This window comes from Halichoerus grypus, chromosome 10, assembly GCF_964656455.1.
Source record: "Halichoerus grypus chromosome 10, mHalGry1.hap1.1, whole genome shotgun sequence".
NCBI lineage: Eukaryota > Metazoa > Chordata > Mammalia > Carnivora > Phocidae > Halichoerus > Halichoerus grypus.
In genome coordinates, this window is record NC_135721.1 from 83,114,779 (window position 1) to 83,140,611 (window position 25,833).

The 25,833-nt window shown below is 47.2% G+C and overlaps 1 protein-coding gene across 2 annotated transcripts in view; it reads left to right on the top strand.

The window, feature by feature from the left end:
* UXS1 (UDP-glucuronate decarboxylase 1) overlaps positions 1-25,833 on the top strand; it is a 98,364-nt gene that overhangs the window by 50,125 nt on the left and 22,406 nt on the right. For both annotated transcript variants that reach the window (XM_078056709.1, XM_078056710.1), the window contains exons 6-9: positions 771-951; positions 14,394-14,498; positions 17,428-17,487; positions 20,186-20,307. In XM_078056709.1, the coding sequence (XP_077912835.1) occupies positions 771-951; positions 14,394-14,498; positions 17,428-17,487; positions 20,186-20,307 (468 nt within the window). The remainder of the gene's footprint in view (positions 1-770; positions 952-14,393; positions 14,499-17,427; positions 17,488-20,185; positions 20,308-25,833) is intronic.

Genomic DNA, 25,833 nt, shown 5'->3' on the forward strand with positions numbered 1-25,833 from the left:
TCTGGCCCCCTCCATAGTCATCATTTAATTTGAATAAAGTCTTTCTGTTAGTTTAACAGTGACTTTCACTCGTGATTGCCTCTTCACGTTTGTTGTGGCTCAGGCTTTGGAAGCACAGTATTGCTGGCCCCCTGCCCCCCACAGCTGCATCCTGTCCCCGTTGGGGCCCGTCAGCGGACCCCACGCAGTGGTCACGTTCCTGCTTAGACAGGGACCGGACGGTAGAACTTAATCACTTAGGGCTCTGGTCTGCAAACAGTATCTATTGCTTATTTGTTCTCATAAGCAGTTGGAAAGATAATCGTTTTTTATGACATTTTTGTGTCCAGTTTTAAAAACCACATATATTATTTGGTAGTTCAACGAATCTCTGCATGTTGCTAATCATTTTTTAAAAGAGAGTCATTCTGAAACTTTGCAGGAGTAGTGGTAGAATTAGATAAGTGATGTTCAGTGTTCTTTCCATTATAAAATAAGAACTTTTTAATGTAAAATTGTCTTTTAGAGGAGACATTTGGAAACTTGAAACTATTTTTCTGTACTATTGACTGGGTGGTAGTTTCAATTTTTAGGCTGCTTAGAAGTCGGCGGTAGTATGTGACGATTTGTTCTGGAGGAAGAGCTAAGATGCTGTCTGTAAACTGTTAGTGTCTTCCTTCCTTGCTCTCCTTCCAAGTTTTAAGTTGTGGCTGCACCAAAGCCAAATCCCCTTGAAGTTGGTTGTCACCGTGTCCTCTTGTGCTTTCTCTGGGGATGTGGGGTGCATGCAGATAACCGGAGGAGCGGGGTTCGTGGGCTCCCACCTCACCGACAAGCTCATGATGGACGGCCACGAGGTGACTGTGGTGGACAACTTCTTCACGGGCAGGAAGAGGAATGTGGAGCACTGGATCGGCCATGAGAACTTCGAGCTGATTAACCACGACGTGGTGGAGCCGCTCTACATCGAAGGTGAGTGAGAGTGCACACTGACAGCATGTCGAGCCTGGTGGGTGGGCTCCCTAGAGCAGCCGGCTCCCAGCCAGAGCCTTCTGCCCCGACCACAGTGAGTGGGAGCTGTGCCTTGTTTCTGAAATGGTCTCACTGGGTACAAGGCACTATCCTAGTTTCTGTGATAAAGAACGGTGACGGCACTGTGGGCATTTGGCTGCACTGCCCCGAGCCCTCCTGGCTTTGATCGTCATGGTCTGTTCCAGAAGGGCTTGTGTAGTGCACGACCCTTCCCACTGCATAACACATCCGATGCCTGCCCCACTTGTGCAAAAGTACTTCGAGCTTCCTGCAGGGTGCTGGCTGGTGTGGAATGCTACTTAATAGTGAAATTCCACATCTGAGAGTTTAAAGCCTCAGTAACTTTGCCACTCTCAAGGAGTCAGGGATTGGGGGCTGTAGTGGGTTGGACGGTGGTCCCCAAAAAGATACATCCATGTCTTAATCCCCGGAATCTGTGAATGTGATTTTACGTGGGGGAAAGGTCTTTGCTGATGTAATGAGGTTAAGGATCTCAAGATGAGATCAGCCTGGATTCCCCAGGTGAGCCGTATTTCCAATGGCGAGTGTCTTTATAAGAGACAGAATGGAGAAGACACAGATGCATGGGGAGAAGAGCAGGTCTCACGAACACCAACGGAGCAGAGATTGAGGCCATGCAGCCCCAGCCCCAGCACCACCTACAAGGCAAGGAGCGATTCTCCCCTCGAGCCTTTGGGGGAAGCGTGGCCTTGCCAACACCTTGTTTTCTAGAATTGTGGGAAAAGAGATTTTTGGTGTTTTAGTTCACCTAGTGTGTGGCACCTCGACTACAACAGCCACAGGAGACTAGGAGGGAGGGTTTGTCTGAGGTGTGTCGATGAGAACCTCTACCAGGTGCTTGCTTAGCAGGCCTCTTAGGATCACCAGACTTCATGTTCATTCTCATTTAAATCTGACCAGAGCCCTGAGAGGTAAATGGTGTCATCCCCCCTTGAATATTTATGGAAAACTGGAACTGGGTTGTGGTCTGCCCCAAGCCATCGGGCTGTTAAGCAGTCAGGCCAGAACTCAGCCTCAGGTTTCAGGCTCCAAAGCTCGATTATCACCTGCCCTCCTCCTGCATGGATAGGGTAGTGTTCTGCTTTTGCACGTTATCCAGTCATGGACATTTTCCCATGTCAATACAAAGTATCTTGGAAAGCCGGTATAGTTGCTGAGCAGGATTTATCATATGGGTATACCGTGCTTTATTTACTCCTATCCTTAAATGTTCTCCAGTGTTTTATTATAACTATCTTCCTCTGAATTTTATTTCCTTAATAAAGAGTTCAAATGCGAATTTTGCCAAATGCTGCTATGTCCTCCTTGTTCGGTGTTGTCTGTTTCATGAACACAGGAGTAGCACTGAGCATTATCTTCAAAAACTACTAACAAAATAGTTTGCTAATTCGATAGAAAACACATGGTTCTTTGACTAAAAAAGCTAGATGTTTTCTAACATATTAAAATTCACACAAAAAAATCTAAATAGTTTTTTACCTTTTTTAAAAAATTTGCTTTTCGTAGGAGTTCTTCATAATAGGGATATTAATCATTTGGTATATATTTAACATTTGCCCGTCCCCCTGAATCTGGCTTTTGCCTTTTAATTCCATTGAAATTTTATAATTACAGTCTCATCTGTTTATTTTCCCCCTTTGTTCTATTTCTTTTATGTTCTAAGTGTCCAAGAATAGAGAAATATTCAGCCATGGTGTTTTTTGTTTATGTGACTTTTTTGCTGTTTTTTTTTAAAACATGTAATTATTTAATCTCTCGGGGATTTATTTTGGGGTTAGGCTGTAGTTTGTGAAGTGAACTAGATGATCCAGGTAATAGATAAATAGGCTCACGTTCCCCCTGGACCTGATCGTGGGTTTGCTGTGAGGGTTAATTGAGGTAATGCGCGTGATAGGGCGGGCGCTCACAGGCAGAACTGCAAAGTGTGAGAGTCTGCGTGCTGCAGTCGTGAATCAGCTGGTATCAGTAAGACACCGAGATTCCCTGGGGTTATGTGGGTGGGCCCACATAATCACGCGAGTCTGAAAAGCAGCAGCAGCAGTAGGTGGAGGAGCTAGTTGGAGAGATCTAGTAGAAGGGATGCTTCCGAGAGACGGGCACTGGGGAGGTCAGGGGGACTTGACCCACGGCTGCTGGCTCAGAAGGCGGCCTTGAACCAGAGCCTGTGGCCAGCCTCTGGGAGCTCCCAGCCCACAGCCAGCAGGGAGATGGGGACCTCAGTGCTGCAGCCTCATGCGACTGAATTTTGCCAACCGCCTGACTCACCCACTGATGGCAGGAACGCAGCCCTGCTGACACCTGATGTCAGCCTGTGAGGGCAGAGAGAACCAGCTGAGCCACACCACGCCTGGCTTCTGACCCGCAGACCCGGTAGATTATAAGTGGGCATTTTTGTTTAGCCTCTGAGTTTGTTAGGGCATCAGTACAAAGCTGCAGGGCTTGGCACAGGGGCTGGCGCCTCGCAAGTGCTCTCCAAGTGGCTGCTGCTATTATTCCTCTTTCCCCTCTTTTTGCACATGGCAGTAAACATTTGTGAAATGAAACTATAGATCACATAATTTCAGTACTACCAAAACTGAGTAAAAACGGTATGTTGGTAAGTAAATTATCTGCTTTGCCTCTGAGCTTTGACACCACAACTATTGGAGACCATTTCTCCCAGTTCGAACTGTAGACTCCGTGTGGAGGACACTCATGAATGCACCGAATGGACTCCCACAAGAAAGGGTTCACACTTCTGCCATCTGCTGCAGTGGGAGCGGCACCCGTGAGGGAGAGCAGAAGACATTTCTCCACCCCCATAGTCTAAAGCCTGTTTTTTTTTTCACTTTCTCCAACCGTAGCGTAAGATTCTTATACGTGCCCGTGATAGTCCCCCACCTGCTCCCCAACCTCCCCATCTCCTCAGTCCTTCTGCCCCCACAGTGCCCACCTGATTCTGAGCCCCGTCCAGGGAGAAGAGCATCCATCATTGGGTCCTGCTTGTGGGTACACTTGTGCGTCTCAGAGGTAGTAATCCTCCCCCCCCCGCAAGCCAGACACAGCATGAATTTAACCAGATGAACTGAGTTTGATTTGCCCCCTCCCCTCGGTGTTGCGTTGTCACACAAAGGATGACATGATTTAGGGCACCCTTGAGTGACCTGTCCTCGCCTGTGCTTACAGTGCCTGCCATAATTTACCTCCACTTTAGTTTTTCCTCTGATAGAACGTTACAGCCTGTGCTCATACTAAGTGGGATTACCATTTGGTGTAATGTGTACGGCGGTCTTTTAGCAGCAGTGAACAAGTTAATGTGTCCTGTTGATGTGATAGAATTATTCTCCTGTGTGCGGGAGAGTGTATTACAAAGTATGCACACCCAGCGTTCAATACATAACTCTCCTTTTGAGTACCTTCTTCTGAGTAAAAGAAACTCCACTTCATGTGGTATTGACACCATACCCGGAATGTTCTTCAGCTCTGAAAAGTATTTTGTGGAATTTGTTTTAGTTTATTTGTTTTTCCGGGGCTGGCAAGTTGTTTGGGTTGTAACGGGGTAACAGTGGTGTCACTTAATTTGGCAATGTCATAGCAGAGCTTCATTAATTTTCCTTCAGCACAGATTTCCTCCTCTTGTTATTTTCAGAGTGTAACCATTGTTTCAGAAGCAGAGGCATTAGCGATTCACTGTTGTGGGAAATTAACTGTTGTCTGCACTCAGAAAGTGGTGGCGGCATTGGGAAGGGGGAAAGTGATTGCCACCCACCCGGGGTCGGGGCTGAGAGTGCGGTACCGTGGAGTGCGGGGGTGGTCACGTGGTCATGAATTGTAAAACTGATGAAGGCCAGCAGTGCTGGTGTCATAGGGGTTCTGTTAGAGGCCTCTGCGTTGTCTGGGCTACTCTGTAGAGAAGGAATATCGCTGCTTTGGAGGAAATTGTAATACTCACTGAAATAACTGAGTCTGGCTGTATATTGCTTCAAGAGAACTCTGGATTTTTACCAAAGGAGACATTGAAGTTTCAGATGGTGAATCTCAGGAAGGAGTCAAGTTAATTCTTCCAACCCATATATTAAGGGTGCAGGGAAGTTTCAGACAAGCCAGGGTTGGGGGGGCACGGGGTGTGTTCAGGTTTTGTGAGGGAGATGCCAGGCCACGGAGATGGTGGAGAGGAGGCTCAGCGCTGGGCAGCCCCTCGTTCCAGCCTGGAGCGCTGGTGGGCGGGTGTTGGCCCCAGGCAGGCTCCCTGAGAAGGGAGCATGTCTAGAGAAAGAGCCGTGTGATCGCAGAAGCAAGGATTAGGGATGCGTAGGACAGGAGCACTGACCCTGGAGGCTTTTTCAGAACAGAGCTGACTCTACTGGAGGAGGATGGAGGTCTAGCCAATCCCTGACTTACAATGGTCAGCTTAAAGGATTTTCTGACTTTACAGTGGTGTGATAATAGTACACATTCAGTGGAAACCATACTTTGAATTTTTTTTAAAGATTTTATTTATTTGAGAGGGGGAGAGTGAGAGAACACGAGTGGGGGGAGGAGCGGAGGGGGGGGGAGGAGCGGAGGGAGAGGGAGAAGCAGACTCCCCGCTGAGCAGGGAGCCGGACACGGGACTCTAGGATCATGACCTGAGCTGAAGGCAGATGCTTAACCGACTGGGCCACCCAGGTACCCCATACTTCGAATTTTTAATCTGGATCTTTTTCTGGGCTAGGGACGTGCAGTCCTGTCCTTTTGTGATGCTGGGCAGTGGCCGCGGCTCCCAGTCAGCCAGCGATCACAAGGGTCAGCAACCAATAAATGTACAAGCGTTCCATACCCAGACTACCCTTCCGCTTTCACTTTCAATACAGTACTCGGTAAGGTGCTTGAGACAGTCAGCACTTTATCACAAAGTAGGCTTTGTGTTGGAGGATTTTGCACAACTGTGGGCTAATGTAAGTGTTCTGAGCACATGTAACGTAGGCTAGGCTAAGATTTGTGTTCAGGAGGTTATTTTATTAGCACTTTCCCTATGAATATAATATAGTTTTATTATTCGTGCTGTGGGCCATCTGGGGAGTTTGTAAGTATGGGCCATGATGACCCCTCCTTGAGAAGCCGCCTGCCATTTCCTTAGACTCATGTCCAGGCTCCCGGTGTATACAGCCTGGGCCCCTCCCAAAATCTGTCCCAGTTTACTTGTCCACCATCTGCAGAAGCAGGAATCTTGAAACCAACATTTCTGTAGAGGACAGAAAAAGATGAGACACTCATTGCATCATGGGGAGCCCGCTCCTGGAACATGCGGTACCCGTGAGTAAGAGGTCCAGGACAATGAAAGCAGAAAATGACAATCGTAAACACTTCATGAATACCCAGTGTGTTCCAGGCACTGTTCTAATCACTGTGTATAATTAACATATTTAATTCTTTCAGCGTATGGGTGAGGTAGGCAGTTATTATTCACGTGTGCAGGTGAGGGAACCAGCGCGTGGAGTCCTGTGACCCCCCGTTTCCCAGGTGCAGGGATCCTGTGCAAGGTGAGGAGGGGCGGGCGCCAAGCCAGGGAATACAGGAGAGGCTGGACTGTCACACCCAGATGGCCTGGAGTTGACCATGAATGGGGGATGGAAACTGTGTTTGCCAAGAGCGCTGGGTCCGTGTTGATGTAGGTATTTGAGGAGTGCTATTCTGATTCCAAGATTTTTGTTGGATTATAATTTAGAATTTTTTTTATCCCATTCAGTTTTTGTTGCAAATGTAAACATAAAATGCAGAGGCAGCAGATCCAAGATCCCACACTCTGTTGAACTTGGAGCCGTGGGGAACTCCTGCAGTGAGGCTCTGGCCTGTAGGTGCTTTCTCGCCACAGTGTTATCATGGTGACCCCTGAGCACTTGGGGGGGGTTCCGAGGGAGGTGAGGGCGGCTGCCAGCTGTGGCAGGAAATTGACAGGCGGCAGCGCTGACTGGAACTTTTGATCCTGGGGCTGAGCCAGACCTCTGGCATGTACAGTCTTCCCTTTGCATTAAGTCAATATTATTTGATATGAAATCAAGGCAAAAAATCCTACTCTTTTACTTTTAGTTCTTTGTGCCAAGAGAAGTTTGGTCTTTACACCGAAAAGTCCTATATCTCCTTAAATCCTGTTTTCCATCATAAATACCGGTGTTGGGGGGCAAGGGTTAAGACCACACATTCCATGTGGCAGAGAGGGACATCTTGTGCAGTATTTATGCCAGGGCTCTGGTCTGGACCGAGGGTAAAGAACATGGATAAACAGGAGTATCTTTATGCTGGGATTTCACTATATGCTAAATAATCAACAAATTCACAGCAAGAACCAACCTTTTGTTTTATTTTATAGTTTTTTCAAAGCTTCAGGGTGCAACTCCTTGATGGGTATCTTACTAGTTTAGTAAGGTGTGGCTCTGGCACAGGGAAGCAGTTGGACATAGGAACTTATATTTAAAATAAAAAAAAATCGGGGAGATGTAAACATTCAGTTGGCTTTTATGTGGATTTCCCCTTTGGTAGGAGATTACACTTGATTTTTTTTTATTTTAATTTTAATTTTTTAAAGATGTTATTTATGGGGGGGGGGCACAAGCAGGGGGAGGGGCGGAGGCAGAGGGAGAAGCAGGCTCCCTGCTGATCAAGGAGCCCGATGCAGGACTCAGTCCCGGAACCGCGAGGTCATGACCTGAGCCAAAGGCAGACGCTTAATGGACTGAGCCTTCCAGGTGCCCCTACACTTGATTTTTTTGATGGAGTCTGAACAATAATTTTGGGTGATCTTGAGTTGTTCAATTTTGACACCGTTTTCCTTTTATATTTATGTATCATCTGTGTGTTTTGCAGGCACAGTGAAAACCTATGGGAAGTTGGTTTGTGGCTAGTGTAGCCGCAGGGTCGTTGTTTTAAGAATTAAATTCGTGGTGGGGCTGAGCACGCCTCAGTTCTACCCCACCCCTTGCCCATCCTTTTCCCAGCATAAAAATAACTCCCTGTGTTCTAGCAGGAAGGCTGTTTTGGACCTATTTAAGGAAATTCTGCAAAAAAGGAAAACACTAGTTTGCTTTACTGTTTCCCTTCCTTGATCATTAATTTGAGCTCTTTTAGGGCTCCTTGCTTAGGCTATTTTTCTGGCCATGATTACAGCGCATGGCCCTTGTAAATGTTTCGGGATCACAGGAGGGTCACCTGGTGGTCACATTGAGAGGTGCAGCTCCAGCGAATGAATGGCCCTGCCTTTCTTTTCTCCTGTTTTCTTCCTCTCCGTCCCTTCAGCTTAGATTTTGAATGTAATGCTCATTTTTGGTGTACGTGTTTTACGATGCAATTTACATCGTTTGAGGGCTTCCTTCCCCCCTGGGCTGTAAGGGTTAACTTTGCTGCTCTGTTAATATTATTCAGTATTTTTGTAGCACTTCTCATTCTGATTATTTACGCTCGTTCTAAAATTACCCCCCTGCTCTCCTCTTCACAATTCCTTACCCAAATAATTACTCAATAGCCTTTTTAGTATGGAAACCGGAGTCACTGTCACAAACACTCCCAGCAGAACACATTCTCATGGGAAAGAAGAGCTGTTGGAAATACTGATTTCGTAAGACTTCAGGTTCTTCTTAAACACCATGCATCAGTGGACATAGTTTTTAGGGCACACCTTAGCCTTTCCAGGTGGGATGACCAGGAAGCTGCAGTCAAGCTGAACCCAGACGTGAAAACACCAACAAACCAGATGGAATAGCTTTTTAGATGAAGACGCCCCAGTCTATGGCTCATCTCTTTACTCAGCTCGCTTTTAGTGAGCACAGTTCCCAAACTGGCCCCGGTCATGGTGGGGAATTGGTTTTCCATCACAGATCCCCAGGCCCATCTAGTCCTTCTGATGCATTAGATCTGCCTGGGAATCTGCATTTGTGTGTATGCATAGGTAACAAGGTGGGGGCACCCTCCTGCCGAGAGCAAAGCTGTGTGGAGAGCCTAAGGAAGAAGAAGGATCGCTTGTTCTCAGGGACTTTTCATCTGGTGAAGAGGACGTGCGGGAAGCTCTGGACAGGGCAGAATGCAGTAATTAACCAGTGGCATGGGCAGCGGGCGGGGAGGGTGATTATCCCTGACCAGGGTGTGCAAGAGGGCTCCCCACACAAACTGACATCTGACTTGAGCCTTGAGGGAGAAAGCGTGGGCTCCTGCATACGCGAAGGAGACAGGGAGCGGGTTGGAAACATTCTCGTCTTTTGCTTGATGTCAGACTTACGAGGGTCGAGCTCTCAGGGCCCCCTTTTCTCTAGTCTCTGATGCACTGAAAGACTTTCTTCGCTGTAGATGTTGTCACCTCAAGAGTAAAAACAGTACTAAATGATTTATTCTGTGAGATCACGACCCATACCCTTGATTTAAAGGGTCTTTGGGAAGCACGTGGTGGCGGCACCTTCGTGAGCGGATATCTGAAGGGCGCCAGCTCCAGGGGCCAGGCACACTGGCGTGTGCTCTCCTGGGTGGCACTCAGCTCCGAAGGCCTGGCCAGATTTATTCCTTGGTGGGTCTGGCCCCCTCCTGCTCTAGAGTGGCACTGGGGTGTGATGAGGTGTGTTCCAGGGAGGAGGTGCAGCACGTGCGTGTGGAGTTGGTGGTCTGCTGCACACACCTGCAGTCCTTGAGCTCTGAAACAGGTGAGCAGGGACGGACCCGTGCTCTTACCGGTCTGTCTGTAGGCTGCAAAGGGTAAAACAGCCTAAGAAGGATGGCATTCTGTGAGACCTGGCTTGTTAACTTATACTTCACATAATAAACTTTTTGTTTGCTTTTTATCTGTAGCGTTTATCAACTCAGAATAACTTGGGGGGGGCGGTCAGAAAGCATTCACAAGACGTTCCTCTTACTTGGGCGCCTGGGTGGCTCAGTTGGTTGAGCAGCTGCCTTCGGCTCAGGTCATGATCCTGGAGTCCCTGGATCGAGTCCCGCATCGGGCTCCCTGCTCGGCAGGGAGCCTGCTTCTCCCTCTGACCCTCCCCCCTTTCATGTGCTCTCTCTCTCTCTCTCATTCTCTCTCTCAAATAAATAAATAAAATCTTAAAAAAAAAAAAAAAAAAGATGTTCCTCTTACTTAATGAATTTGCATGTTAAGACTATAAACAATTTCAAAAGGTTTTGGGTTTTCTTAGTTCTCTTGAAGAAAGATTAGTCTTTCAAAAGCGTGGGTGCTTTTTAAATCAGTAGTTTTCAGATGTGGCTTTAAAAGTGTGTTTGTGTGGTATATATGTACGTCTGTGTGTGTATATGCGTGTGTGTATATATATATATGTACATAAATATATCCACCTGGAGTGTCTGCATCTGGATGCCAGGGGTCCAGGTATCCCTCATTCAAAAGCTTCCCTGGGTAACTGCTGTAGAGCAAGGACTGATTGGGAATCTTGAGTGAGTGGCAGTGGCTCAGCAGCCTGATTTTAGCTCTTACATTCCCAGGGTAGAGAAAGGGAGGAGAACAAATATATAAACCCAAAGCATTCATTTTGACTTCAGCCTTAGTAAAAGTTACACCCTTTTTCCACTAATACTCTTTTCATCTACTTTTACTGCTCATGAGTATCTTACTTTGTTTTTTTGCCATCCTGACCATTTTCAAGGGTACTAGTCAGTAGTGGTAAACATACTGTGTTAGAACAGATCCCCAGAACTTTTTCACCTGCGAAACTGGAACTCTGTACCCATTGAACAATAACGCTCCTCCCCCAGGCCCCGGAACCATTGATCTACCTTCTGTCTCTGAGTTTGATGACCCTAGGTACCTCATATAAGTGGAGTCCTACAGGATTTGTCTTTCTGTGACTGGATTATTTCACTTAGGGTAATGTCCTCAAAGTACCTCCCTGTTGTAGTATGTGACAGAATTTTTTTTTTCATTTTAAGGTTGGATAACATTTCTCCGTGTGTGTGTGTGTGTGTGTGTGTGTGTGCGCGCGCGCGCACGCACTATATTTTGTTTATCTGTTCATCTGTCCCTGGACGCTTGGGTTGCTTCCACTAGGTGGCTGTTGTGGACAGTGCTCCTGTGAACATGGGTGTGCCAATATCTCTTTGAGACCCCGCTTTCAGTTCTTGGGAGTATATACCCAGAAGTGGGATTTCCGCTCTTATGTTAATTCTATTTGTATACTTTGAGGAATCATCACGCTGTTTTCCATAGTGACTGCACCATTTTGTATCACCACCAAAGTGCGCCAAAGTTCCACTTTCTCCATATCCTCCATAGCACCTGCTATTTTCGGTTTCCGTTTTTTTTTCCTTAATAGTAGCCATCCTAATGGGTGTGATGTGATACCTCATTGTAGTTTTGATTTGCCTTTCTCTGATGATTAGTGATGTTGAACTTCTTTCCATGTGCTTGTTGGCTATTTGTATGTCATCTTTGGAGAATTATTCATTCAAGTGCTTTGCCATTTTTTGAGTTACTCAATTCTGTTGTTGATTTATAGGAGCTCCTTATATATTCTAGATATTAACACCTTTTCATATGTATGACTTGTAAATATTTTCTCCCGTTGTGTAGTTTGCCTTCTTACTGTTGATTGGGTCCTTTGATACTGTCAGAAAAGTAATTAAATTTGACATGGTTCCATTTTTCTATTTTTGCTTTTGTTGCCTTTGCTTTTGGTGTCACACCCAAGAAATCTTTGCCAAATCTAATGTCCTGCAGCTTTTTCCCTGTTTTCTTCTTAGAGTTTTATTGTTTTAGGTGTTACGTTTTGTTTTTTTGTTTGTTCTAAGTTAATTTTGTATGTAGTGTAAGATAAGGATGCAACTTCATTCTTTTGCGTATAGATAGTCAGTTTTCCCAGCACCGTTTGTTAAAGAGACTGTCGTTTCTTCACTGAGTGGCTTGGTATCCTTGTTGAAGATCACTGAACCACGTACACAGGATTTATTTCTAGACTCCATGTCCTTTTCCACTGGTCTCTGTGTCTGTCTTTATGCCAGTAACACACTGCTTTGATTACTGTAGCTTTGTATTGTTTTGAAATAGAAAATGTAAGTCTTCCCACTTTATTCTTTTTCAAAATTGTTTTGGCTAGTCAGGGTCCCTTGAAATTCTGTACGGATTTCAGGATGATTTTTTTTTCTTCTGTTTCTGCAAAAATCACTGTTGAAGTTTTGATAGAGATGGTGTTGCAGAAGTATTTTTAAAATAAGAAGACTTTTTAAAACAATCATTTCAGGAGTTGGCCTGAATAGTCTTAGCCAAAAAAGCCTCATAAATAAATATCCAGAAGATGAGAGCTACAGTCTTTTACAGGTTGTTCTTGCCTCCCTTGAGGTATGGTCACTGTATAGGAAAAACCATTACCAGGTTGTTCCATGAGCCTGTGCAGTTCCTAGAACCCCTTCCCAAAGATACTATCTGCATAGAACCGTCTGGCTTCCCCCTTCTCCTAGTCTTAGTGGCTCATGTGAACTGAGCCTCCCAGTTGTGTTGGGTTTGAAAGACTGAGATAATTAGGGTGAATTAAGGTAGAGACCAAGCTCACAGCCTAGAATATCATGCACTTGTGTGGAGTCACCACTTCTGTCCCTCTTCTGAAGATAAGAACCTGTCACCCGGCTCTCACCCCTGGGTGGGAGAGTGTGTTCAGAAGTCGCCCCGGCCCCCAGAAGGCACTGCGGGGATTCCTATGCCATCCTGGGCATGACAGGAGATTTTCAGTGGGAGATGAGTAGTGAGTGGATGTGGGTGGGAAGGGATGTTTTCTGAGAAAGTTATATTGGAGAATTCACCATGAGGACTGTTTTTCCCCATTGGCCTGTTTTGCCTGTCGTTTCTGAAACCCAGCCCTTAATGTGCCGTTACCTAAAAGAGAGCAATGGTCCCTGCTTGGGAAGAGGGTGGGAGGCCAGGGAGGTCCCCGCGGGCCTTCTTGCTTGGGGGCTGAAGCTGTGTACAAGGAGGGTTCACTTTGGCAGCAGTGTGTCGGATCCCCCATGATGGTGATGATATTTTCTCTCACCCGGAGCTGAATGGGACGGCACTGGACAGACTTGGTTGTCTGCAGGGATGGCCTTGCGATACGTGCTTCTTCATCACTGCTATTTCACAGGGAGACGTTGCTTCCCAGGGGCCTCTCTGCTGTGTGGCCGGTGCTCCCTGACCCTGGAGAGCAAGGGTTGGGGATGGTGATGTCACAGCAGACGCCTGTGCACGAGGGGAGTTGTGCAGAACCCAGTCGTTTTGCCATTCACGGCTTTAAAAACCACTCTCCTGACTCTAGCTGAACTGACAACAGTACCATATAATGCTCAAAAAGCTCTGGGTTTGGATTTATATTGAACTGGGTTCAAATCCTGGTATTGTCATTATTCAGCTGCTTCACCAGCAAGCTTCTTAATCTCTTGTGTAGAACAGAAATAATGGTACTTTGCCCTCAAAATTATGGTAATAATTATAATGCATTATCAGCTGCTTAGTGTTCGGTGTCAAAATCTGTGTCCTCAAAATGTCTCCTGCTCAGAACTCCACGGTCTTCATTATCGGCGCAAGTTCAGACTCTACCCTGGTATTTAAAGTCTCATACGCTGTCGCCATATCAAACTTGTCACTTAGGTCTTTCAGAGCCTCAGCAGAAATTCTTGTCCTTTCCCATCCCAGGTGCATAGCACCCTCATTCCCAAGTAGCCTGAGCGTGAATGAACTCCTAGCCCGTCTCTCTGCACAGCCAGGTCCACCTAGAGGCCAGACCCCTCGCTCAGTCTCCTTCATCAGACCAGCGTACTCCAGAGCTGGCAGTTGGTCATTGTATCTCCGCCTGTGTCCTCCCTGAGATAGGCATTTGATGACTGAAATCTTGTTACTAACCTTGGTTTCCAGTGCGTCGTTTTGCTCATGAGCCACTGAGCAGATCCTCAATAAATAATCAGTCAACGAAAACAAACAAAAGCGACCCTCCGACTGTCATCTCAGGGTCTGGTTTTATGTACACAAAATATGTGAAAACAAAGCAAGTAAAGCATATTTTAATGCTTTTATGTCAGATTGGTTTTACAAATTAAAAACCTTGCTTGCTTTAGATAGTCATGCTTCATTCAGTGTCTGAAAAATCGGTCTTCCTTCTGATTTGCATGCTGTATCTGGGACAGATCTCAGAAACAGTCAACTCGGTAATCAGATTGCCTCTGATTAGAGGAGAACAGGCCCAGACAGTTAGACTTCCTGTTTTTGTTTAAAGTTCTTCTAAATGCAAAAGCAAATTTGTTTTTATGAAGAATAAAGGAGTAACAACTGGAACTTCAGTGAAAGATATAGAAATGCCTTTATCATACAGCCTGATTCTTAGGAGTTCAAAATGTTTTTAGTGTTTTCCTTGGAAATTACATACTTCCATTTTTGTCTCCTTTAGTTGACCAGATATACCACCTGGCCTCTCCAGCCTCCCCTCCAAACTATATGTATAACCCCATCAAGACCCTGAAGACCAATACAATTGGGACACTAAACATGCTGGGTAAGTTGTCCTTTCCTTATTTCGCAGCTGTTGCTAGGAATGTTCTAGACAATTCCAGGCATAGGTCATTAACATTCTGTTAGAGTTTGATCTTGGTCTTTAGACCCCTCCTTCATCGCCTGTCCATGCTCTTTCAGAGTGAGTTTATGAGCCATCAGTTTTCACAGGGGACACAGTCATAGTAACGGGTCTGCATTGACTCAGTTAAATCCCCTGGGAGTGACCACCCATCACTGTGACCACGCATCCTTCTTCCCTTTCCCCTGTGACATGGTGTGTGTGCCTCTGGGCTGGAAGAGGCACTGGCGACTCTGATCCAGGGTTGGGTTTGTGTGGACTGCACACACCGGGCTATCAGGAGCGCTCCTGGGAGGAGCAGAAGACCAGCCGACCTGATGGGGTTGTCCAAGCTGAGTACCTGAGTCTAGACTGAACTGTGGTATTCACTTTGAAGGTGAAAGGTGACAGCATGAACACCGGTAAAGGTGGCCACCCGTGCATGTTCACAAACAATATGCCTCAGATTTATGGCTGTGGGTGACATGTACATATTAATGCTTAAATTAGAGACATCTGAAGTTTGACACGGGTTTCAAAAACTAGGGGTTTGATTAGTTGCAAAGTAGAAAAAAGGAACCACTTTTTAAAATGTCAAGTGAAAAATGGATTTAATTATGGGAACATTTAAAACAGCTTCTATAAATGGATTTTGGGAAATAGAGCACTAAATTTTAATTTGGGGAAGCTTGGAGACAAGGGATTGAAAGGGCAGCCAGAGATGGGTTTTCGGATCTCTCAGACTAAACATTCTGGGGGGTCAAGCTCCGTGTGAAGTGAAATGATTCATTCTCCTAGTCTAGAAAGGGCATTTGTTCTCCTCTTTGTTGCAACCCATGCCCTGGCCACCAGATGAAACAGAGTCCCCACTTTGCTCCAAGGTGAGATGTTGGTAGAGCTGCTTGCTGCCTGTTCTAGCCGCCATCAGCTCCTGCCCCTGCCCATGCTCTCTCTGCTTCCCCGGCTGCCTCCTTCGTATCCGAGCTAGATACAACTGGGGAAAAGCCACGAAGCCCAGGCTGTTTCAGAAGATAGCATTCATGGTGCAGTCACTGTGCCCAAGGCACTGTCCTGCCCTCGGATTAGGCTCATCCTCAGGCTCTTCTGGCAGGGAGCTTGGCCTTGGCGTTCCCTGGAGGAGGTGATGTATGGGCCAGCCACCAGTGACACCGAGGAGGAAGGGATCGTTCCAGTGAAAGCTGTTAGAGTTCCAGGCGGAAGGGACCCTTGAGCCATGGCTGAGATTGGACCTGGAAGTCTGGAAGGAAGGGTAAACTCCTTTCAGGAACGACAAGGACAAAACCCGAAGTGGAGGGAGAGTTGCTAGGCGACAGAGACCCTAAGCGGGACTTCATATTCTGAACGGAGAGAGGTGCTGTCATTAATCATTCTGCACTTGAGACAAGATGCAGCAAACCCCAAACGGCCCCTTCCTGGTGGGGCCCTTCCCTGTCTGTGGCTCCCCCCTTCTCTGGGCCTGTGCTCGGCTTCTTCAGGATGAGACTCCTTTGTCCAGTCTCTGCATAAACACCTGGGCACTCGAGCGGCGCACATGGGCTCCCCTGGCTCCCCCACTGAGGGGTCTTTGTGATGATGCAGATGCTCTGTGTCCTGAGTGTATCCGTGTCACTGTCCTGCTTGTGATGTCGTACTCTAGTTTGCAGGGTTTTACTGTCGGGAGGAACTTGGTACACAGGGTTCCTCTGTATTACTTTGTACAACTGCATGTAAATTTACAGTTGTCTTAAAAGTTTATTACAAAAAAACAAACCAGCTCGGGATCCTTCCTTTTGAAACTACTATCATTGTGGTATAAGTTATAAAGCCCGTAAGTTCCATATCCTGCTCTGTCCCTCTAACATTTTTTGTTCCACTGCACTGTGGCATTTGCACAGATGATCTCCACACCCTTACTGTTCGGAGCCTGATTCTCTTGTTCTTGTTGCTCATCTTCCCTCTTCACAGCTCCCTGCTTCCCTCCCCCGGTGCTCCCACACCCCCCCTCCCCCAGACCCCGCACACGGGGGCCTTTCTAGGTCGCCGGCCGCCCCTAGAAGCGTCTGCAGGTGGTGTGTACATGCACTTCACGGGCACCTCGGTGCACGGCACAGCTGGCCCCTCGGTCTGGTGACGTCTGTGCACGAAGGCTCCGTGAAGGGAGTACATTCGGGAGACCCTGGGTTAAGCGAAGGGCAGTGGGTTTCTCTGGCGCAGGGCTGCTGTGAGCCTCTGAGGAACTGCTTAACGCTGGGAGTTTGTGTCTGGAGGACTTTGCCTACTTATATGACCACCATAGAGCACGATGTTCTAGCCTGTTCTACCTGCAGGGGGCTTATGCAGGACACGGTTCAGAGCTGGACACAGGAATGTGGTGACTTTCTTTGGAGAAGGGGCCGTTGAAACTGAGCGTCAAGGAGGCAGGAGGACAGGGTGGAGGGGCCCTGCCGGGGAGACTGGCTCAGGCACACTCGGAACGCCAGGTGGCGTGTTGAGGAAGTGGCAGGTGGACCGGCTTGTGGGGGGGATAGTGGAAGTGAGGGTGCAAACGGCCTTGCCTTCTGCCTACCACCGGTAACCCTGAATCCACCTTCCCAAACTAACAGACTCTCCATTTGCCCCTGCCTCCACTTATCAGTATCGGACTAAATACTGTGCTTCCGAGGGTTCATTTGTGTTTTTCTTTCTGATTTTGTTTTTATTTTGGTTCCAGTGTAGATGACAGTGTGAGTGGATGGTTCACCGTGCACAAATGATCAGAGACGATTCATACTAAAAAATTACATAAATTGGCTACAAAAATGGGCATGCACATGTCATCTCCTCGTTTCCCTGAAGCTGACAGCTTCTCTGATCCTATCTTTGCTTTCTGTAGGACTGGCGAAACGAGTCGGTGCTCGTCTGCTGCTGGCCTCCACCTCGGAGGTGTATGGAGGTGAGTGGCGGGGCGCCCACAGGGCACTGGCTCTGGGCCCATGGGACTGTCTTAGGTGAAGAAGGAAGCAAAAATGAGTCCAGGATTCCACTGTAAGAAGGCCCCGCCTTGCTTTCCCTGTTTGTGTGTGAGGCAGCAGAGAGCCTTCCCGGCTCAGCCATCCATGTCTGCTCTCAGTGGGCCGAACCCCCTTTCCTCCTGCTGAAGAACGCTCTTGGAGGACCATGTCCTGTCACCTGGCCAGTAAGCCCCACCTCGGACAAACCCATGGAAGTATTTTTTCCATTCCGCTATGAAAGGACCCCGGAGATCATTGGTCAGGGATTTCTTTTGCCACTTTTTTTAGCTGGTCCATGTTATTCTTCGGTGTGAGCAGTGGGTGCAGTGAGCCTGACCCACCGAGATCGCAGAGCTTGGCCTTTGCTCGCTTGGCAAAGAGATAGGTGCTGATTGCCTCACCTGTTGTATAATGATTTCTGGAAGAATCTTAAGTAGGTAGTGCCAGAAAACTCCTGAGCCTGTTTTGCCAACCTGCAGCGCTTCACCCCCCTCGAGGCCTGTTAAGGCAGTCAGCATTCGGAGTGGGGTGAGGGCTGTGGTTCAGTTCACATTGATTTCTGTTCGGCCCCAAACCAACCAGTGCAGGCTTGTGCAGGTTTGTGGAGAACTGCTCAGTTGAAGCAGCAGAATCTGGACTCTGACATGGTGTAATTTGTCTACTGCACATTACTGTTTTGGACGAAGAAATGAGGAAGTCAGGGGGCAAAATAGGAAGAGATGTGTGTTTTTTGTTTTTTTTTAAATAAGGGAACCAAGTGAAAAAAAAAAAATAGAAACAAATTCTAAATGCAGTTCTGTTCTCTGTAATCCCTGTGAAAAGGTGGAGCACAATCCACTTTGAAATCTTGGCAGTTAAAAGCGTCCACCGCCAACCTGTTTGGCCAGTTGCTTTTGGAACGGGCATTGAGTGGACTTGCATTTCTCCTTCCTGTCCTTTCCGTAGCAAGACTTACCAAGGGATCAGTACGTTTCCCTTTATAGGGCATTGGATGATTCCCCTTTGCTTCCTGTGTCACAAGAGTGGTGTTGATACAGTTCAAAGGGCTAAAGCTTTTTAAATGTCTCAAATATAAAGGTACTCCTCTTATTGGTTCAAGAGGGCACAATGACATGTTTTCCCTGTCCAGCCTTCTTCCTCCGTTGCCTCATTTATTATCTGCATATTTGATGACACCTTGTGTTCCTTAGGGTTCTTAAATGACATCAGGGTGTAACTGGCCAGCTCCGGTGTTTGGTCACTGCAGTAAACGGATGCTTCGTGGAGGGGTGCTTGGTGGGTTACCCTCACAACATACCGAGAAGGGAAGACTAATTGGAAATCAGTTTCGACTCTAGATCTTTTTTAACGACAAGGTGTGGGGACTTTATAAAGCCGTGTCTTGAACCTTGGGCATCTGGACACCTCAGCCCAGGAGTGCCCATCAAGGAGCAGAGTCAGGGGTATGCCCGATCTTCTCTTTCTTGCCATTTGCTCAATTTATGATGGTCTCTCTGGAGTCTAGGTGGCCCAGCTCTTGTCAAAAATCCCCAAAAAAGGTCTCTCAATTGTTACATCTGTGTGACATTAAGTCACTGGTTTTCTTCTCTCAGGGAATATTCGCCATAGACCTTTTCTCTCATCCTGCAGTAAAACTATGCCCCCCTTTTAAGAGAATTTTAAACCACAGCAGTGGCTAGAGAGGTCTGAGTCTGTGCCTTGATTCCATCACACTGCAGGGGAGTGCCAGCCTCCTGAACGGGGCCGGCCGGCTTCGGCACCTATGTATTCATGTCTCTGTCCTGCGTGGGTCCCATTGTCCCCATGAGCTGAAGTCAGATTTTGGCTTTAAGATAAGCAAGAAATGAATTTATAATATAGAGCTCCTGTACATTGTCCAGATTTCTTGGCAAAGATTTATACATTTTATACTATGGCTGTATGTACCATATACATAAGGTTTTAATTCACATTTCAAAAATATACTTGTTACAAAAGCATTTGTTACTAGGTTTCTTTAAATAGTCTGTTCCCTTGGCACATCTTAAAATGTGATTGATTTACACACGAGAAAAACAGGAATTGGGAATATAAAATGTGTGCTAAAGGGTCAAGCAGTCATTTGCCTTAGGACACTCGGTCCTTCTGCCTACACAGACCAGGGTACTGATCGTCTCACTGAGGTTCTCAGTGAGCTTCTCAAGTTTGTCCTCATGTTGTTGGCACATGGGAAAGTCCACGTGTTCCACAGAGATGCTCTTAAAATTATTTCAGTAAGTACATGCTTTACTATGATTATGTATTTTATAAATATAAAGTGGAACCATATATCCCTTCACATAGATTACATTTAATTATAGTTTGTATAATTAAATGTTAAGAACAATTTACGGGGGAGAGGGGAGACTTGCAATTGAGTGACCTTGGTCTTACAAGTTATTTTTTTCCCTGTAAAACACTGTCCTTACTTAATACGGGAGGTAAGAAGAGTGCATCCCTCTGGAACTGGGGAGAATGGACTGTGCCACATTGATAGGTATCTCCCCATTTGTAAATGTTTACCTTGGTCTTTCTAGAGCAGTCTTGTGCATCATAAATATTCATCATTCAGAATGCATATGAACTTGATGAACACACAGTCTCACTTTCCCACACTCCTAGATCCTGAAGTCCACCCTCAGAGTGAGGAATACTGGGGCCACGTGAATCCAATAGGACCCCGAGCCTGCTACGATGAAGGGAAGCGCGTTGCCGAGACCATGTGCTATGCCTACATGAAGCAGGTATGGAGCCGCGTTCTGGGGGCTTGGGGTGTAGATGCGCAGAACACCCGTTCCATCAAATGCAGAGCACCATACAGGAGTGAAACGCTGTGATTAAGTTTGCCCGACAGTGGCTACTGGAGAAGCTTAGTTTCCCACTACTATAAATTAATAGTATTATCAACAGCTTTTCCTGTGTATGTCCTTTTTTAAAAACGATTTCCTGGGGATAAATGCTTCAGTGTGGAATGCTGTTGCATGGCTATTAACGGTACATTTCTCTATTGCCTGATTGCTCACCAGCAGTTAGTAAGTGCTTCTGTTTTCCTGAAGCCTCCAAATCAGTGAACTTTATTATTATTATTATTTTTTTTACTTTGAGTTATTTAATACGTATAAAAATGAATTTGATTGTTTTAATTTGAAACTTTTTAGGAATTGTTATTTATAGTTATTTACTATTTCCTGATTTCTTAATTATTCATTGCCACACGGGGCTTCTCCCATGGATGACGTCATGTTGTGGATCTGCTCACCTGCATACTGTAGCAGAAGGAGCCCGTGAGACTGAGAGGTGGAGGGTCTGGGTTCCCACCCTGGCTCTGCCTCTGTGTGCCTTGAACCTGTGACCCATCTGTCACAGCACTGTGACTCCAGGCGAGGGCCCAGGCTAGGCTGCGGTCACTGTCTCTGAGCTTGGACCAGCTTTCTGACATCCTCACGGACGTGCCCTCTGGTAGAGGAGGGAGGGCATGGGGGCAAATCATTGCAGACTGGAGTCAGCTGATGTGGCCTATGCTCCGAGGACTTAGAGACTTGGATGTCTGTCCCTGAGAGCAGCATTCTGAGGCCGAGGATCCTGCCTGCCGGTGAGCTCAGATGGTCATGTTTTGCATGACGGAAGAGGCGTGTCAACGTGCCTGCCACTGAGTGTCCCTGAGCATCTTTTTTTCGCAGAAGAGAGTTGTCAGGAGCTTTTTTTCTCATGTCTTTAATGAAATACCAACATTAAAGACCCACAGAATACTGTGCTGATGGAGGTATTTATTTATTCTGTCTTCTTTCTCAGGAAACACTGATTGCTTTCTAAGCTACTTTGAGCAATTGACTCATATTATCCATTCATTTTAAGAAACATAAATGAGTTCTGGAAAGGCCCTATCTTTATGGTTCTTGAGTCCAGAATACTTGACTCCACAATTTAGGACGGTCTCCCAGATACAGAGAACAACCTCTGGATATGTTGGTACTGAGAAGACTAACCTGAGTGCTTGAGGGGCACGTGTTGCATTTTACTGCATAATAAGTTTGAAGACTGTTGTGTTTCTTAACTGTTGGCTTGTGCTTTCAGTCTTGTGGTATTTCTTCGTGAGTTTTTATATAGGTTAAAGCTGGTGGGCAAATAGGACATTTTAATTGAACTCTTGGTTTTTATTAAATGAGTCTAGTGAGTCTCTAGGTAATACCTACTTCAAGGTATGACCTCATGATAATTGTAGTATTTAGTAATACTATAGCCAGCATTCGTTGAGCGCTGACTGTATGCCCGGAACTGTGATACACGCCCAGGCGCTAGCCAGGGTGCTCTTTTCAAACACAGACTAGCACTGCATCTGTGCACGTCATCCGGCTCATGAGCTCAGGAATATAGCGTCTAGAAAAATCTGGATCTGTCAGCATTTACATTTCTGTGCACAGAGGTCTTGGGAGGTTAATGGCATAGGTAGCATTGCTCTGAAAACTGTGAAGTCATGTTCCCATTAGCAGCCCCTTGTGTGTACAGTTGATCTGTGCCTAAGTGTCCCTGATAAGAGCCCTGACAGGAGGGTGTCCCTGCATAGCAGGGGCCTTCCTTGTGAGGGACAGTCACTCACGGGAAAGCTGCCTCTGCTGTGGGATGTCTGGCTTGTGCTGCACACACAGGAGGCCCCAACAGACGATTGTTGTGGGGATGGAGGAGTCACACTGGTGGTCAAGTTAATAGTGTGCTTCTCCCTGGGACGCTGAGGGCTCTACATGTGGGAACAGGGTATGGATCGCTTCCTGTCATGGCAGTAGGTTTGGGAAGGCCTTGTGGAAGAAGGGCTCTGTGCTTTTTGAGAAGCCTGGGGTCTAGGCTAATTGCACCCAGTAGTCTGTAGATTCGTCTAGGCTCATCACATTGCTTAGCGCACCTGCTCAAGGACTCCTGTCTGCCTGGGGGAGTGTTACAGTCACTGTTGTCTGGGAATACCACCTGCCCCTTGTGGCGAGCTGGGACTTAGGAGCAGATGTGATGCAAGCCCCTTGCTCCATAGCACTGCTCCTGCTCCTTCTGGATGGCCTGAGGTCAGGGAGGGACCGCGCCCCTGGAGGGCAGGGTCATGTCCGGTTCTGGTGGCCGCCCGGCAGACGAGTGGAGCTTATGCCTCTTGACGTGGGGAGAGTGTGCCAAGGGCGGTGCCCGAGTTCTGAGAGGCCTGTGAGGAGGGCCCAGCATGGGCTTCACACCGTCCCTCCCCTGTTGTTCATCTCACAAATACTCTGCTCCCTTGCAGGGAGAGCGATGGGTCCAAGACTGGGCCCCCTTGGGGTTCCCTCTCCCTCCTTAGTTTGGATCCTTGCTGAGGAGGAAGAAACATGGGTGCATTTCCTGTGGTGGAGAGGTGTTTGTGTTCCTGCTCTGGCAGGATGCATGGCCAGGAACAGAAAGTAAGAAAACACGAGCAGGAAGGAAGAAAAGTTGTTATCTGTAATCCCATCTAGAGACAAAAATAAGGACAAAACCAAGGAAAATAAACCACCATGTGAAGATTGTGAAAAGGTAAACATTTAAGACATTAAAACAAATCTTTTTACTCAGGATTTTATTATTAGCTACCAGAAAGGGTGGGGTTGGCCCTCTCTGGGTGTGGCCTGGTATTGTGGGTGGGGGAGTCAGGGTTGGTCCCTCTGGGTGTGGCCTGGTTTCGGGGGGCGGTCAGGGTTGGCCCTCTGGGTATGTCCTGGTCTTGAGGGGCCAGGGTTGGCCCTCTGAGTGTGACTTGGTCTTGGGGGTTCAAGGTTGGCTCTCTGAGTGTGACTTGGTCTTGGGGGGTCAGGGTTGGCCCTCTGGGTATGGCCTGGTCTTGGGGGGTCAGGGTTGGCCATCTGGCTATGGCCTGGTCTTGGGGGGTCAGGGTTGGTCTTCTGGGTGTGGCCTGGTCTTCGGGGTCAGGGTTGGCCCTCTGAGTGTGACTTGGTCTTTGGGGGGTCAGGGCTGGCCCCTCTGGGTATGGCCTGGTCTTGGGGGGTCAGGGCTGGCCCTCTGGGTATGGCCTGGTCTTGGGGGGGTCAGGGTTGGCCCTCTGGGTATGGCCTGGTCTTGGGGGATCAGGGTTGACCCCTCTAGGAATGGCCTGGTCTGGGGCAAATCAGACCTTCTTTGGGGTTCCCACTCGAAAGTGACTGATTTTCAGAACTCTAACTTCTGCTGCCTTTCCTTCTTCCTTAGTGGACATAACCCTTCTGGACTCTGCGCGCTCAGCATGGCGCCCTGCAGTCCGGAGGCTGTGCCCTGCAGGCCTGCAGTGGCTGTTGCAGAGGAGCCAGACCCTGTGGGCTAGGAGTGCCTGTGGTGTGCTGGCATCCTGTTAGGGCTCAGCCTGTAGCGCAGATCTGTTTAATCTCACCTCGTTCTCATGACCCCTTTGAGGTAGGGCTGGGTCGCCCATTTTACAGATGGGCAAGTGGCTACAAAACTTGGGTGGAGCTCCTCAGCCGGTAAGTGGAGTTTGAACCCACACCTGGCTGTCCAGCTGCCGATGGCCCTGGTGGGGGGCATGCAGGTGAGGAAGCTTGGCTCAGCAAGAGAAGATGCAGCTGCAAGTCCAAGGGCATCGGCGCTCCTCTGAGGCACGCACGGTCGGTGAGGACACCCAGAGCCAGCAGTCCACGCAGCTCTGCTCTGGAATTGCCAACCTCTCCTTAGAGCGGTGTGGTTAGCCAGCAAGGAGTGGTGTTGTGACGTGCTCTGTTCATAGTGAGACATATTCAGCCTTTCAGGACAGCAAGAGAGATTCAAGACTTTAGGTGTGCGATTTGTGCTATCTGTCTGGAAACAAATGAAAAAAGAATGACCAGAGAGAACAGGAAACCATCATCCTTTGGCATATTTTTAATTAATTGTTTTAATAACTTTAACTCCTTTTTTTTTTTTTTTTTTTACATGATACATCCTTTCTTAAGTATAAGTTGTCCCTTCATTGTGAAGACCACATACAGTAGAACTTTTCTAAAGATCTAAAGGAAGGTTTTCCCTTTTCCCAAAGGATTCTCAGGATTCTGAGTTCATTTTCATGTATGGAAATACCCTAATGTATTCTAAATAGAACTGGATTTCCCAGAAAACTCTGTCCCACATACACATTTTCAAACATGTCCTTCATGGAAAGAGAAGCTCCCGTGAGTCTTCTTCCAGGGGATGGAATGAATTGGAACCAAAGAGGATTTTCACCTTTACAAAAACATCCGAAAAGCGAAACTAGTGTTCAAAGTTTGTTTTGCAGTGAGTCATGACAGAGGTGGTGACACCCCGAGCCCCTTCCCCGGGAGCCCCACTCAGCGTGGCACCAGGTGCCAGAGCCCTGACCTGTGTCTGTGAGCATCTGAGCTCAATCTCGAATTATTCCGCTCATGTTAGCAAGATGTGTCTGCAGGTATCATAAAAGCCTAAGAAAGGTTATTTTTGGGGTCTGGGAAAGCTCAAAAATGTTTCCATGTAAGTTGATGGTAATTGCTTCTTTATTTTATGTCATTCCTGCTTCTGAAGGGTTTCATAGGAACACCCTACTTTTGGGTACCAGGAGAAACCTGTCCTTTGAACTTGTCAGGGAGGAATTAAAGTGCACTTCCTTTGTGCACTTGTATGCAATGCTTTTATAAATGTGGGGACTTTAAATGTGGGGACTTGTCTGCATGCTGTGGTCAGTGGTTGGTGTGTATTTGAGCTCCAGGCCATGCATGAGTATGACTCTCTGGAGTCTGTGGCCCACCCACAGGGCTGGGTCTGCAAAACAAGCCACCCTTCATAAAAACGTAGATTGGCAGAGCAGAAAGACAGAAAACTCCAAAATCATCTAGTCCAGTGGTCTCGAGGTTTTATTTTATTTTCCAGCATCAGAATACTTTTAAAAAATGAAATAGTTGGTATGTATATTTTAGTTCAAAAAACAGATATTCAGCAAGCAGCTAACAAGTCAAATGTTTGAAGACAGTATTCACCCTTTAGGGGTGAAGACCCCGTGTCGCCTTGTTTCCTGGCGCTGCCGCTCGCTCGCCGAGTACCTGCCCTCCACACCTAGAAACTGGCAGAGTAGTACTTGACGCCTCCTGGCCTCGCTGTGAGCGTTGGCCTAGCCTGCTGCATAACGAACACTCCCGACTGATGGTTAAGACCAAAGCAGGGCAGTTGAGGGAGATTGCCAGACAGACGCATAACTGCTGTCCCCTGACCTTGTATGGCCTTGTCCCTTTGGCATCACCGAGAGTGAATTGCAGCTTTTTAGCACCTTGGAGAATCATGCTCAG